The sequence below is a fragment of the Lucilia sericata genome, unplaced genomic scaffold (genome assembly GCF_015586225.1).
Source record: "Lucilia sericata isolate MDLA Ls3-8-SP2 unplaced genomic scaffold, ASM1558622v1 Contig000659F_arrow, whole genome shotgun sequence".
In the NCBI taxonomy this organism is placed as follows: domain Eukaryota; kingdom Metazoa; phylum Arthropoda; class Insecta; order Diptera; family Calliphoridae; genus Lucilia; species Lucilia sericata.
In genome coordinates, this window is record NW_023994664.1 from 76,642 (window position 1) to 92,291 (window position 15,650).

A 15,650-nucleotide genomic window follows, 5' to 3' on the forward strand; every position below is an offset into this window, starting at 1 on the left:
TAAATAACATAATTGAAAACGAGGTTTTGGTAATTGAAATCGTTTTTTCAGTTTTTTCTGTGTAATTGCGGGGTAAAATTCATAGCAAGGCGAATTCAGATAAGGTGGTGACAGTACAGCAACAACAACATTTTACATGAATTTTGTTTTTGCATTTGGTTTACGAAGATGTCAAAAACCATAAGTACGGCGAATTCATTTCATGAAAATTTTTTGTTAAATGTTTATATTTTATTAAAAAGAAAAGATAAATTTATTAAAATTTGTGAGGAAAATATATTCTGAATTGAATGTTTGTTTCAAACGAAAAATTCTACTCCTGCGGATTAATTTGCAAAATTTAAGTGAGTGCCTGAAGTTAAGTAAAACTTAATTTTTTGTGAAAAATAAACATAAAAAAGTACATATTCATGAAAATATTATATTACGAATGAATGAATATTTGTTGCGAATGGATAATTATACTCCGGCGGAGTAATTTTCAATATTTGGCCATAATGTATATGGGTTTTGTTATATAAAGCGTTCCGGAACAGACTTTTTTTAATTAATCTCTTTATCTACATAGTGTATATATCACTCCCTACATAGTGTATATATACTCCCATGGGGAGTAGTTAATTATATCGACTAATTAATTGACGATTTCATTAGCATTATTTTGTTTAATGGTAATGGTTTTTAATGAAACGATTTCATTAGTAATTATTTAAAAATAAATTTTCATTACCATTATTCAATGGATTTTAAAAAATTTCGAACATTCGTTCGAATTTCGAAATTAATTTCGAATATCCGAACATTATAATGTATTGTCATTAGGTGAAATCATGTATGCCAAATTTCAGCACATTCGGACTAGAAGAACTAGTTTTAACAGCTTTAAAAATTTTTCGAACACGAGTTCGAATTTTCGAAATTTTTTTTAGGTTTTATGACACAGAGATTAATTTAAAAACATAAAAAAATTTTCGAAAATAACTTCGAATTTTCGAACTTAATTTTGAATATTCGAACATATTATTGTATTGTCATCAGATGTACTTATGACTGCAAAATTTCAGCCAATTTGGGCTACGGGAACTGGTTTTTAAAAGCTTTCAAATCTCGAATCTTCGAAAAATTTTCCTTAATATATTTTTCGACAATTATAAATACTAATTAAATTCGTTTTTGAAAATTCATTATCAAATTCATTACCATTATCAAAAAAGTTATAATGAAAAAAATATAATTTTCATTAAATGGTACTTAAAATATTTTTCATTACAATTTTTTCTATAAATGGTAATGAAATTTTAATGCTTAATGAAAAATTCCCATGTATGGTATATATAAAACAATATTGTTTAATTTGTTAACATTTAATAGATTTAAAAATTAAGCCATAACGTAGAAGTCAGCTGCCGCCAGCCGGGTAAATACTTCATATGGGTTTCTTAATATTAAGTGTTCCGTAAGAGATTTTTTTTAGTAAATCACGTTATCTACACAATTTTAATATAAAATATAAAACAATATTGTGTAATATGTTAACATTTAATAGAAAAAAATATTTTTCTTAAATAACATATTTGTATACATACCAATTATGCCATTATTTAAATAAAATGATATTTGTTTACGAGATGCTTGGTATTTTCAGATTTTTTACATAAATTCAAATTTTTAACGAAGTTTTTCTCCGTTTAACGGACATTTTTAAATATAAAAATGTAAACAATAACAAACTTTGACAGCTACGTAAACCAGGCGAATTAAGAAAAAAATTATCAGCTGATTGAATAACACCACCTTATATGAATTCGCCTTGATTCATAGTATCAGACCAGAGATACAAGCCGAGACGGCTCAAATCGGCGGCGGCTGGCCGCCGGTAATATTTAACAATCCGCGCCGCCGCCGACTTCTTTCGGCTCAAAAGCTAAGCCGGCTTAAACGTAGCCGCTGATAAAGATTGGAATCGCACATGTCTTTCCGAAAATAATTTCACCAATTTGAACAGAGTTGCCACTTTTTTAAATTCTTATGGCAAATTCAAAAGAGTTGCCACACAGTATTGTGCTAATATTAAAATAGTGATAACTACTATAATAATGTTCATTTTCTGCAGAAAAAACTTATATAGAGGCAGGTTTCTATATAACAGACTATTATACAGAGATTTTTCAATATAACAAACGCTTATAAGGTCAATTTCTGAAGAAAAAGTTAGATTGAGCCGACAATTTAGCCGCCGCCGATATTTTCTACAATAAGCCGCAGCCGCCGACCTAAAATGGTTGCGCCGCCGCCGCCGATCATTTTGCATCGGCTTGTATCTCTGTATCAGACGCCGACAGTAATCAGATATCAGCTGTTTGTCTGTCTTTGTGGCGAATTGTCATAATTCGCTTGTGCGAATTGTTTATTTAAAATAAACAATAAACAAATGGATCGAAATGGGTGGTAAAAGTTATTTTTGTGATTATTGTCGCTGTTATATGAAAAATGATAAAAATGTACGTAAAACTCACAATGAAGGTTTAGCGCACAAAATTATAAAAACGTCTATTATGAGGAAGTATGAAGGTAAGAAAAGAATCATAACAATTCATGGATGGACTGCTGCTTTATGAGACTTTTAATTATATTCATAAAGTATAGTTAATTTTTCTTCAAAACCTAAAACATAATCAAAACTGTTTAACATTTTTAAATAAATTGTCTATTTCCCAGATCCTCGAAAGATTTATGAAGAGGAAATCGTCAAACAACCATGTACACGATATTTTAAAAGCTATTGCAAATATGATTTATACTGCCAATATACGCATTTCAACGAAACGCAATTAAAACAATTAAAAGACATGATAGAAAATAAAATCACTACAACAGATTACAGAGGTCTTACAACAAATAACCCCAAACGTTCATCAACAGCAAAAGAAATTGCGAAATTTCCTTGGCAGAATTCTATAACTAAACGTAAACAAAAGTTGTTACCATCTAAGTTGCCACCATCTTTAAGACCTTTAAATTTAAAGAAATTATCCAAAATTGATGTAAGTAATAATAAATGGGGCTGATGATATATATTTTTTTCGGTAAATTTTCTACGATAATAACTTTATTACCTTTTCCATAGTATTATCAATATTTAAACTTAAATTAAGAGATTTGCCAAATTCACTAAAATATGATTTACAATCAAGACCACTTAAATTTTCCGTACGTGGATCTGTTAAATGGGCTAATAGGAAATAAATTAAGTGTTCTGAAAATAAAGTAATAAAAATCAAAAATCAAAAAAAAATTAAGCATTTCATTGCAACTCTTGCTCACCATATCGATTATCTATTGCAAAGTATAACACTGTATTCCCACTTCTACGATCACCAGCTTGCAATAGTTTCTGTTTCAAATCATGATTATCAATTATAACCGTATTAGTATCATCGTCTAGGGCCATTTGTAGGCATATCTTTTCATAATAATTATGAAAATGTTTCTTCAACACTTTCTCATCTGTTTCCAATTCATCTAGTTGCCGTTTATAAAATATTTTTTTCATTAGACGTTCATCTAAGATATTTAGCATGCATTCCGCTAATAGGTAACGATCTTGTCTTATGGCCAAGTGCAGTGGTGTGTAGCCGTCATCATTTAGTGTAAGCAATAATTTTAACTCAATTTTTTTCATTAAATGTTCTAGTGACGTTACTGTTATATCATTTAATATCGCTAAATGTACAATAGTATTTGATTCAGCATCTAAAGTATTGGGATTTAAGCCTTCTTCCAGTAATAGACTAATAATTGAAGGATCGCACATGTTGATAACGGCCAATTGTAATAAATCCTGGAATATAAATATGAAAAAAAGTATGTATAGATAGGTGTATAGATAGATAGATAGATAGATAGATAGATAGATAGATAGATAGATAGATAGATAGATAGATAGTAGATAATAGATAGATAGATAGATAGATAGATAGATAGATAGATAGATAGATAGATAGATAGATAGATAGATAGATAGATAGATAGATAGATAGATAGATAGATAGATAGATAGATAGATAGATAGATAGATAGATAGATAGATAGATAGATAGATAGATAGATAGATAGATAGATAGATAGATAGATAGATAGATAGATAGATAGATAGATAGATAGATAGATAGATAGATAGATAGATAGATAGATAGATAGATAGATAGATAGATAGATAGATAGATAGATAGATAGATAGATAGATAGATAGATAGATAGATAGATAGATAGATAGATAGATAGATAGATAGATAGATAGATAGATAGATAGATAGATAGATAGATAGATAGATAGATAGATAGATAGATAGATAGATAGATAGATAGATAGATAGATAGATAGATAGATAGATAGATAGATAGATAGATAGATAGATAGATAGATAGATAGATAGATAGATAGATAGATAGATAGATAGATAGATAGATAGATAGATAGATAGATAGATAGATAGATAGATAGATATATAGATAGATAGATAGATAGATAGATAGATAGATAGATAGATAGATATATAGATAGATAGATAGATAGATAGATAGATAGATAGATAGATAGATAGATAGATAGATAGATAGATAGATAGATAGATAGATAGATAGATAGATAGATAGATAGATAGATAGATAGATAGATAGATAGATAGATAGATAGATAGATAGATAGATAGATAGATAGATAGATAGATAGATAGATAGATAGATATAGATAGATAGATAGATAGATAGATAGATAGATAGATAGATAGATAGATAGATAGATAGATAGATAGATAGATAGATAGATAGATAGATAGATAGATAGATAGATAGATAGATAGATAGATAGATAGATAGATAGATAGATAGATAGACAGATAGATATAGATAGATAGATATAGATATATATATATATATAGATAGATAGATAGATAGATAGATAGATAGATAGATAGATAGATAGATATATAGATAGATAGATAGATAGATAGATAGATAGATAGATAGATAGATAGATAGATAGATAGATAGATAGATAGATAGATAGATAGATAGATAGATAGATAGATAGGTAGATCGTAAGTGAAAACATAAATAAATTATACAATATTTATACATACCTCATCTTCTTCTGTTAATATATCATTAAGATCCGTACCTCTATAATTCTGCCATATACGAATATGTACACTTAACTTATTCGTTTGATTTTTAGCAACAGCATCCTGTATTGGCCTATAACATGTAATTTAAATTCGACTTTATAATAAACAACATTAATATGGTATAATACATACAGTAGACCATTTTCGAATGGCATATTTGATTGATTAATTTCCATTAATATATTTGTCTGATGATCATCAAATATATTTACAATATCCGAACTGCATTCTGAAATTGAAAAAGAATCGATACGTTGCCGTTTCGGTGAGTTTAATCTCTGTCCATTTTGTGCCGAAAGCGTTGCCGTAGCATTGACACCATTATTCATCATCGACGTTTTGGGTTTATTCATTTTTGCTAATTGCTTGGCGCGGGATTCTTTATTGGCTTGCGGTAAAGAAACCTTACGTTTTCGTTTTCTTTTCTTCACCATCTCTTCGGATGTATTGGAATCTTTACCATTAGGTGTTTCATTACCACTACCATTGGCAGTATCTCGTATTGATAATTCTTCAGCTTCTTTACATAATGAATCTTTGATTTCAACTGGATCTGTTTGCGTTTCAACAGTTCTGTATTTAGTAGGTGAATGATGACTGTTAATAACAGCCAGTAATTTATTTTGTATTTCTTTATCTGGGAGTTTCATTAAAGCTGCAAACAATTCCTTATATTCGGGTAGCATACGTTTACGTTGCTGGTAGACTTGGCCATTCCCTACGCCCGGTACTGCTGTCACAACTACAGGCAAAGGTCGTGGCGTTTTATCTTTTGTGGGAGCTACATGTTTTAATACAGTAAATCTTCTTAATGGTACCATCGCTGCAGTCCGTTGCGTTGCTGACACAACGTTTATGACGGATAATTTGTTTTTCGAATCGTCGGCTGTTGCAGCTTTCTGCTTTATCACTTCATCTTCTTCATTTGTTTTTGTTTCATTTTTTTCTTTAAAGTCCCGTACTGTTATCATGATTACGACAATTAATGTTTGAGTATTATAAATAAGAATAAAAATATATAGAAAAAAACAAATATCTTGGAAATTTTCGGTACATCCCCAAGATAAGATTTTTATTTTAATAAACCATATGTTTCTGGGTGTGAAGTAAACAAAGTGTAGAGAAAGTTAACAAACCGTAACAAGCTGATTTTCAAAATAATCTTGTTTTTATTGAGTGGTGAATTGTTATTTTTGTTGTTGCTATGTTAATGTTTATTTATTAATGTGGTAAAATCCAATTTTATATTAAAAGTTTTAGAAACTGTATATTTGCATTGTCTTCAGGTGTCTTTATGTGTACCAAGTTTCAGTCAAATTGAGTTACGGGAACTGGTCGAAAATTCAGCTACAAAATTTGTATCATCTAACAAATGCTTTTCAAAGATTTAAATAAATAGAAAATATATTACTTAATTTATTAAAACAATGTAACGAACTTATTTTTGTATCATAAAAAAATAACATGGCGAATTGCGCATGTGTCGTAAAAACGGGTTAATTGGCTATTGTAATTCAGAGGGCGAATTAAGTTATTCAAATGTCAGTGTGAACTTGGTATTAAACTGTTTTTGTACCTTTTCTAGTTTATATACAAAGAATAATAAGAAGTTGGACTATGACATTGTTTTACAACAATAACATTTCCTTCTCTTCACAGACGAGTTCTGTGTAAATTCAACACACTTGTGAGAACTCAATTCTCTCACAATACTTCAAAACTTTTTCGCGAAAATACCGGGATAATAGGACTTGAACGACGTTTTTTTCACAAACACATAACTATTTTTTAATTTTTTACACAATTTTATCGCATTTAACAATCCGAAATATTTTTATTTTTCACAAACTAAAAAAATATTTTTTTAATTTTTTTGAAAATTAATTTTTGTGTGTTGAAATTAAAATTGACAAAACAAAGTTGTATATTTTGGTATTGAAAATGAAAAAATTATTTAAAATAAACTTATTTTTTTGCAAAAAAAGAGATTTTAAGTCCGAAAAATATATTTATTAAATGTTTACTGATTAGATGTAGGCAAAATAAATTAATAAATCTGCGAATGTAGAAATTTAAATATTATTTATTTTTCCTAAAATTTTATGTACGATTTTATGCAAGTATGTATGTTTGGAAAGTGTGGTGAAAGTGGTTGGAGCTCCAATACTAATACAAAAATTCTACCAATACATACTTAGAGTTAGGTACCGAATGACAACTCCTTTACGTACCAACTGACAAGCCCCAATTTCTTATTATTCTTTGTTTATATATATGAGGTTACCGGATTTACCCGTTTTTACCCACTAAACGTTCGAATTTCCAAAAATTCCATCTTAGTGGGTCTATTTAGTGGGAGTCCAATCTCCAGTCCAAATTTGGCGGCTTACAGGTGATTTTAAGCCGCCACCGACATTTTTAGTGTCAGCCACCATCGGCGTTAATATTTGTCGGCGCAGGGCTCTGATCCACATTATTTCACTAATTCTTTTTGCATTTTTATTCTATACACGCGTGTATTGTTGTTAAACAATTTGTTTTTTATTTTTGCTACAAATTCAAAAATATTTATTTGAGAATAGTAAATAGAAATATTAAAAATATAAATGGCCACATTACAATGTTCTTATTGCTCGTTGGACATAAACGATGAACGATTTCTACATTGTGGAAATTGTGGCGGTGATGTGCACATCAAATGTCTGAGGCATGCCAGTACACCGGGTGATTTGTTGGGTGATGTTTTCTTCGATTTCACATGTGCCAAATGTATGCAACTACAATTTGATGCGCCATCGACATCCAAAGGCTTATATGGCGGCAACAGTGCAGATGTCGATAATGTCGTCCGGGAGAAATTTGTACGTCAACGAATGCCCTGGCTATTGGTCATTACAATGGCTTTGTATAATCTTTCGATAAAATCGAAAGGCTTAAGTCGTCATGGTTATTTTCATTGGCGAACGCATATAGTTAATTTTATAGATAAGAATTGGGATTACCTCTTTGATCCAACAATGTGAGCAATGTAGTTAATTGTGGAAAACTGTTTTTAAATTTATTTTAATCGTATTGTAGTAAACGACGAAAAAAGTGGACAGGTTCAATTTCGGGTGCTTTATCACATAATAGTCCAAAATATTTTACATCTGGTCAGGAGTTATTCGATGAAACGGGCTGGTGGAAATTAACTCACGCAAATAAAACACCAAAAGATATTTTCAATTTATGTAAGTTGTTCAATGTGCAATGAGTGCGTTACTAAGAACTAACCTTCCCCTGTTTCGGCTCTCAAACGCTCTCCATGACTCAGTGTTCATGGGGATGCAGATAGTTATGTACACTGATACACTGTACACTCCATAACCCAATGAGTGGGAGAGGTGGTAATCTGGCTTTTTCAATATTTTGCTTGCTTGTATTATTTTTAGATGAACAAGAGTGTTTAAAACGTCAACAAATGCGCCAAGATAAAAGACAGCAAGATGACAATTATGGCAGTGATACCTCGGCCAATGAACATGATACCAAACGTATTAAACGTCATGATTCCGATGATGATTTAGTACCTACTGATTCTTGCAGTCGTACTATGTAAGTTCAAAATTAACAGACAAAAAATCTAAACTTTAACTTTTTCATATTTCAGTCCCTATATGGGTCGTAAGCCTAAAATAGCAAAACCTCTAAACATATTGGATGATGAATTATTAAATAAACAACACAACACCAATGCTCTAGCGCCACCACCACTCGACGATCCAGTTATGCCGCTGAATACCGTTCAATCCAGTTTAATGGATTTCTTAGCTGAAAGTTTAGCCAGCGATGATTTGAATATGTTTAATACTTTACCGAATATAGCACCAGAGCCTTTGGTTGATAGTGCTGGTAAAAATGATATATTACCGCTACTTGAAGCACATAATGATAATGCAAACTTTTTCGATAATTCATCAATGATAAAAGCTGAACCGATGGATTTAAATGGTCACTTGTATAGTGATTATAATACACAAGTATTGTTAAATGAAAAACTGAAAAGCTTTTTTACAAATTCAACATTTCCCTTAGATCAACAACATCAACAACAACAATTTAATAATAATTTTTTGAGTAATCCAGTAGCTGGTATAGGTAAAAATTTTCAGGATAATATGGAGCCAGTGTAAGTATTACATATTTTAATGTTCTTAAAAAAATTACAGAAATAATACGATAAAAATTAAAATTTATCGAAAAAATTCGATAAAAATGTAAATTTATCGAAAATTTTCTTTATAATGGAGAAATTTTTTTTGAAAACGTACAAGAAAGAAAATATAAGAAAAAATTTTTAGGAATGAAAATTAATCGAAAAAGCTTTGTAAAGAAAATTTGTCCAAAAATTTCGATAAAAACAATTTTATAAATAAGAAAATTTATCGAAAATTTTCTCTCTAAAGGAGGAAGTTTTTTGAAATTTATAAGCAAAAATATTTATCGAAAGTTATCTGTAATTAAGAAAATTTTTCGAAAGATTGTTTATAAGGATGGAAATTTATCGAACATCTATATATATAAAAATGAAAGTGTGTTTGTATGTATGTATGTATGTATGTTTGTTTGTTTGTTTGTGCTTTATAGACTGCTAAACGGCTGGACCGATTTTCCTGAAATTTTCACAGTTTCTTCCTGTATGTCTGGAAGGAACTATAGGCTACTTTTTATGTTGAAATTTCATGTGGGCGACGTGCCACGCCCATATTAAGAAAATATTAAATTAGTGTATCTGAGATAATATAATAGTTAGAGTCTTCAAATTTTGTCGGAGCAACTTTAGTATCAATATAATTATTTAAGACAAAAAGTGGGCGGATTAGAATTAGGGGGCGTGGCACCTCCCATATAAATTAAATACTAAAATTCGTTTATTTTGGAAACTATTATAGTTAGAATATTAAAAATTTCCACGAGTAACTTTAACATCCATGTAAACATTTTGAGAAATAAATTGGCGGGCTACCCATGAGGGGAGCAGCACCTCCCATATTAATAAAAAAACAAAAATTGGTTTATCTGGGAAACTAATAGAACTAAATTCTTCAAATTTTGCACTAAGAACTTAAATATTCATCTGAACATTTTGGAGAAAAAAGAGCGGGCTTTCGTCATGGGGAGCTTGGAGCCCCCATATAAATTAAATAGGAAAATTATTATATCTGAGAAACTATTAGAGCTACAATTTCACTTTGACATTAATGTGAACATTTAGAGAATAACGGGCGGACTTTCAAAGGGGTCTTGGCACCCCCTATATGAATTAAATACAAAATTTCGTATATCTGGGAAAATATTATATTTTTTTTTTAATTTGTCATCGATTACATTAAAATCTTAATTAACGTTGGGAAAAAATGAATCTCTGGAAATCATTACAGTTAGAATCTTCAAAATTATGCAGAATATTTTTTATTTATATTGCTTTTAGGGTAGCAAAGCACACTGGGTATAGCTAGTTTTCTATAAAAAAGAAAATTTATGGAAATCTTTATAAAGATGAAAATTTAGCAAAAATGTTCTATTGGCATGAAAATTTAGTGAACATTATCTATGTGAAGAGGTTATCTCGAAATTTTTCTATAAAGAAGAAAATTTAGCAAAAATTTTTCTATGGGAAAGAAAACATTTTATAAAAGAGAAAATTTTTGCAAAAATTTGCCTTAGTTCTACACAATTTCTAATGTTATTTTAAGAATTTGCAATTATATATCAAAACAACTCTATTACTACAATTCTATTATTACTTTAGTCAAACTGAAAATTCTATTCACACCAATTCGGAATTTTCAAATGAGCTGGATGAGGACAATACTACCACATCTATTACAACTCAAAGTCTTATACTTAAAGAAGAAAAAACAGAGGAACAACCAGAATCTGGCGAAGAAGATGAAGAATCAGATTCTGAAGAATATCAACCACGTATTGTACAAGTAACAAATTTCCAACAATTAACCGCTGAAAATCAGTCTTGCTCCTCGTTAGGAGCTGCAAGTCCCAATAAAAGTAGTGGTAAATTAATTAAGCAGGAACTAACATCAGATAACGAATTTCGGGATAGTGTTAGATCAAATATGGCTGATGAAATGAATGAAGATTCATCGGATGATGATGATAATTTAAGTACAACATTAAGTGCTTGTAAACCTAGCCTTTTTACTAAACAGCCTAAACGTCAATGGCCCTGGCTAATAGATAATCGTCTGGAGGATATGATGGAAGAAGAAATAGAAGATAAAACGGTATCATCAAATAATATGGAGTAAGTTTTCTTTTAAAGACTTATTACTGCATGTAATAATAATCTATATTTTTTCCTTAAGTCTAACCCTAATGAGTGAATATGAAGAAAAAGAATTGCTGCAAAAATTACGTAAAATTTTTAATTTGGAAGAGAAGTGTAAAATTCACATACCACCCTTCATTAGGAGATTTTATCGTAAACTATGTATACGTGAATGGAAACGAGAACATGGTAAACCTATATTTAATCTAGACGATTATGTTAGTAACAATAAGCAACGCCTAAGATCGCATAAGTCTGAAAAAAACAAAATTATAGAACGTTATCAAGTGAGTATGTTCATTTTGCAATGTTTTGTAAAAGAAATGCTAAACTTTTATCTTATTCCTTAGCTTATTTCCTTATCATCTTCGGATGCTAAAAAATCATTTTATGCTCGCATAGCGGGTTCTTCACAGTATGAGTTATTTGAATCTCCCTACACACAGCGTATTTTACATCCTTTCATTTATCGTGATAGAAAATGTTGTCCACCATTTCTTAAGGTATTATAAAATTCACCTAATTATTCAAATGATATTTAATATTGTTTTCGAAATTTATAGCTTATGTGCGAACTACAATACAAAGTTAATCGCGTACCACCGACTCGAGCACCTATAGATTTTTGTTATGTACGGCCTAATCATATAGCAGCAGTTAATGCTCTATTACAAACGGTATTTTGGCCAGGAATTGATAGTAAGTCATAATTTTCTTCTTTCTCTCTATAGGCTCTCTAGTTAAATTTCTATTTATCTTATTTATTACTTCTAGTGTCTGAATGCTTAAGTTATCCAGATTTCAGTGTAGTAGCTTTGTATAAAAAATTAGTTATAGGCTGTGGTTTTCTAGTACCTGATGTTGGTTTTAATGAAGCCTACATTTCTTTTATGGCAGTACGACCGGGTTGGCAAAGGAGTGGCATAGCTACCTTTATGTTGTATCATTTAATACAGGTTTGTACAAGATTATTATATCCATTACTTATTAATTTCATATTTTTTAACAATCATAGACTTGTATGACGAAAGATATTACGCTACATGTATCGGCCACAAATCCTGCAGTTGTTTTATATCAAAAATTCGGTTTTAAAATTGAAGAAGTTATATTGAATTTTTATGAAAAATATTTACCTTTCGATTCGAAACACAGCAGAAATGCTTTCTTTTTAAGATTAATGAGATGAATTGAAAAATAAATAAATTTACAATTTGTTATACTAAAAACTTCTTTCAAAATTTATTGCCATTTATTATGGACATACTTTTAAATGATTACACTTGTATTCAAATTAAATTGGAAGCTTTTAAGCAAAAATCTTTTCCTCTCTACGTTTTTTCGTAACCACTGTGCCAGGTTTATGTTGGGCATCCGGATGATTCATAAGTTCCGGTGGACATACTGATACCGGACTTGCCATAACACATTGCTTAAGATCGTAGAACAATTGGCTGTCATCTTTGGTAACAAACGATATGGCACAACCAGTTTTACCAGCTCTGCCCGTACGACCAATACGATGTGTATAATCCTCAATAGTTTTAGCCATGTCATAGTTAATAACCAATGATACATCTTTAATATCAATACCTCTACCAGCAACATCGGTGGCCACCAGCATATCCTTCGCTCCGGATTTCAAGGCAGCCAAAGCATATTCACGCTGCTCCTGTCCTTTGCCACCATGAAGTGTACAAGCATTGTAGCCCAATTTCTCCAGACCCTTAGCCAAAACATCGGCACCTTTTTTCTGGTTGACGAAAATAATTACTGGAGGATCAATGCCACGTGAGAGAATCTCCATAAGTTTCTTGCGTTTGTCATTTTCGCCCATCATGTAGACAATTTGTTCGGTACGTTCTGTAGGTTTGCCCACAGAACCAATGTAAACGGTAGCAGGACGTCGTAAATAGGTACGTGCCAGACGTTCAACCGCAGGTGGCATAGTAGCTGTAAACATCACAGTTTGTCTGTAAACAAATTGCAATTTAAAGCATTTTATTATTTACTAAGATTTAATATCTCACCTGTATTTCTTTTTCGAATAAAAGTTTTCCATCAATTTGCTGGCATCTTCAGCCTCTTCTGTGTCTGGCTTTAAATTTGTCACCGGCATATATTCCAAGATTTTCTGTACATCTGGTTCGAAACCCATATCAATCATACGATCTGCTTCATCCAATACTATATATGTACACTGATTCAATACCAAATAACGATTTTCCAAAACATCAATCAGACGACCCGGAGTCGCAATGACAATTTCACAACCCAAACGCAAGCGAAAACCTTGTTCTTCACGTGAAAGACCACCAACAACTACCACGGTACGAATTCCCAGTGGCTGACCAAATTTAGTAGTTTCTTCTTCGATTTGTTGAGCCAATTCACGTGTTGGAGCCATAATTATGGCATACGGGCCTTGATCGACATCTTCTAGACGTTCAATTTTCGGCAAGGACTGGATCCATGAGAGTAAAGGTATAAGGAAGGCCAACGTCTTACCCGAACCCGTTTCAGCTACACCAATAATGTCACGATTTTGCAAACCAATTGGTATGGCTTGCCTTTGAATGGGTGTGGGTTCTTTGTAGCCAACACGATCGATAATGTCCAAAATCTCCTTCGGAAATCCGGATTCTTTCCAACTGCGTATGGGATTGGGTATTTTACCACCCTTAATGGTAATATTGTAATCTTCGCGAAATATACGCCAATCACGTTCAGTCATTTCATCCACATCCTTTTCCGACCAATGACGATCATCCCATTTTTGTTTGTCTTCCTTACGTTTCACCTTCTTAAGGCGAACCTTTTCCTGTTCTTTTTCTGCCTCCGTACGCCGCTTTTCCAGAAGATCACCGTAAAATTTACTTTGAGTACGTTTTTGTTCCTTTATATCGATACCAGCTACATTGCCACGGCCAAAGAATTGTACATGATGACGTTCTTTGTAGAGATTATTATAATCCACAGATGTATCTTCGGCAGCATCCCAGTCAAACACAAATTTGCGATCATTTAAACGTCGTACTCTACGCTTTTTCTTTACTATACCCAAATAACGTTCTCTTATGGCTTCTAACTCTTTTTCTTTATCTTTGTTAGAGAGATCATCCACCCTCTTGATTTCTCTATCCCTATCACCGGCTCCACCACGATTTCTGTCATCACCGCCTCGATCCCTACGATCAAAATCACGCTCACGATCTCTATCACGGCCATCTCTTTCACGACCCTCTGGTCGCCGTTCAGCTTTTAGTTCTGGCCTTTTCGCCGATACACTAAAACTATTATCAATGCCACTGCTGGAGGCGGTAGCTATGCCGGATATCGATGCCGATATGCCCACACGTACCCCACTTTGAGCTGCTCTCATAGCGGCCACTTCCTCTTGACGTCTCTTCAAAGCTTCGGCAGCTCTTTGCTCTTTCGTCAAAAACACCGGTTTGGCACGTGCTTCCTCTTCTCGTTTCTTCTTTTCCAGCAATTCTTCCAACGATAATGGCTCTGATTTTTTAATCTTGCGATTCTCCTCCAGCAGTTCCTCATCTTCGGTTTTTAACTCTTTTTCCTTTTTCAGCTTTTGCTCCAATTTCAACGAATGTTTTTCATCTCTTGCCTTTAGGTCTTCCTCAGCATCACGTCTCTTATCTTTATATTTCGAGGCATCAGAATCACGTATCCGTTCCTTAGAGCGGGACCTTTCGCGACTGCGTTCACGATGACGATTTTGCGAACGTTCTGGTGAGCGTTCACGACCGGAGCGTTCTTTGGAACGTGAACGGGTGCGTCTGGCTGCACGACGATCATAGTCTCCACCAACTCCGCGGGAATCCCTTGCACGCTCACGGTCTCTATCGCGTTCTTTATCAATGTGACGCTCGCGGGAACGTGAACGACGTTTTCTGTCATTAACCATTTATTAGCTTTTTTTAATATTTACAGACTTTTTATTTGTTTTCTTGGTAATACAAAATGTTTTATTTCTTCGATAGAATAAAACGTTTGTCAGTGAAAGAAAAACAATATAAACAAAGAGTTGCCCAATTGTTTAGTAGTGTTCTATAGTTGAAACAAAACGTCGACTTTTCGACGAAATATAAAAATTGTACATGTAGAAAATTTCAATT

General features: G+C 32.0%; 4 protein-coding genes across 4 annotated transcripts; 2 read left to right on the forward strand and 2 right to left on the reverse strand.

The window, feature by feature from the left end:
- Positions 1–2,345: 2,345 nt before the first annotated feature.
- Positions 2,346–3,284, forward strand: LOC119607126. Its single transcript, XM_037960904.1, has 2 exons — positions 2,346–2,571; positions 2,719–3,284. The coding sequence occupies exons 1-2, from the start codon at positions 2,442–2,444 to the stop codon at positions 3,066–3,068; spliced, it is 480 nt and encodes a 159-aa protein (XP_037816832.1). The 5' UTR covers positions 2,346–2,441; the 3' UTR covers positions 3,069–3,284.
- On the reverse strand, positions 3,074–6,267 carry LOC119607125. Its single transcript, XM_037960903.1, has 4 exons — positions 5,319–6,267; positions 5,142–5,256; positions 3,325–3,841; positions 3,074–3,256 (listed from the first exon to the last, which is right to left on the reverse strand). The coding sequence occupies exons 1-4, from the start codon at positions 6,155–6,157 to the stop codon at positions 3,096–3,098; spliced, it is 1,632 nt and encodes a 543-aa protein (XP_037816831.1). The 5' UTR covers positions 6,158–6,267; the 3' UTR covers positions 3,074–3,095.
- Positions 6,268–7,675: 1,408 nt separating this feature from the next.
- LOC119607122 (cysteine-rich protein 2-binding protein) lies at positions 7,676–12,743 on the forward strand. The gene is made up of 10 exons (XM_037960901.1): positions 7,676–8,205; positions 8,265–8,416; positions 8,618–8,780; positions 8,836–9,354; positions 10,978–11,490; positions 11,552–11,801; positions 11,865–12,017; positions 12,078–12,213; positions 12,289–12,470; positions 12,530–12,743. Exons 1-10 carry the CDS (start codon positions 7,793–7,795, stop codon positions 12,701–12,703), a joined length of 2,655 nt encoding a protein of 884 aa, XP_037816829.1. The 5' UTR covers positions 7,676–7,792; the 3' UTR covers positions 12,704–12,743.
- Positions 12,732–15,547, reverse strand: LOC119607124 (probable ATP-dependent RNA helicase DDX23). The gene is made up of 2 exons (XM_037960902.1): positions 13,545–15,547; positions 12,732–13,487 (listed from the first exon to the last, which is right to left on the reverse strand). Exons 1-2 carry the CDS (start codon positions 15,437–15,439, stop codon positions 12,824–12,826), a joined length of 2,559 nt encoding a protein of 852 aa, XP_037816830.1. The 5' UTR covers positions 15,440–15,547; the 3' UTR covers positions 12,732–12,823.
- Between the last annotated feature and the right edge of the window lie 103 nt (positions 15,548–15,650).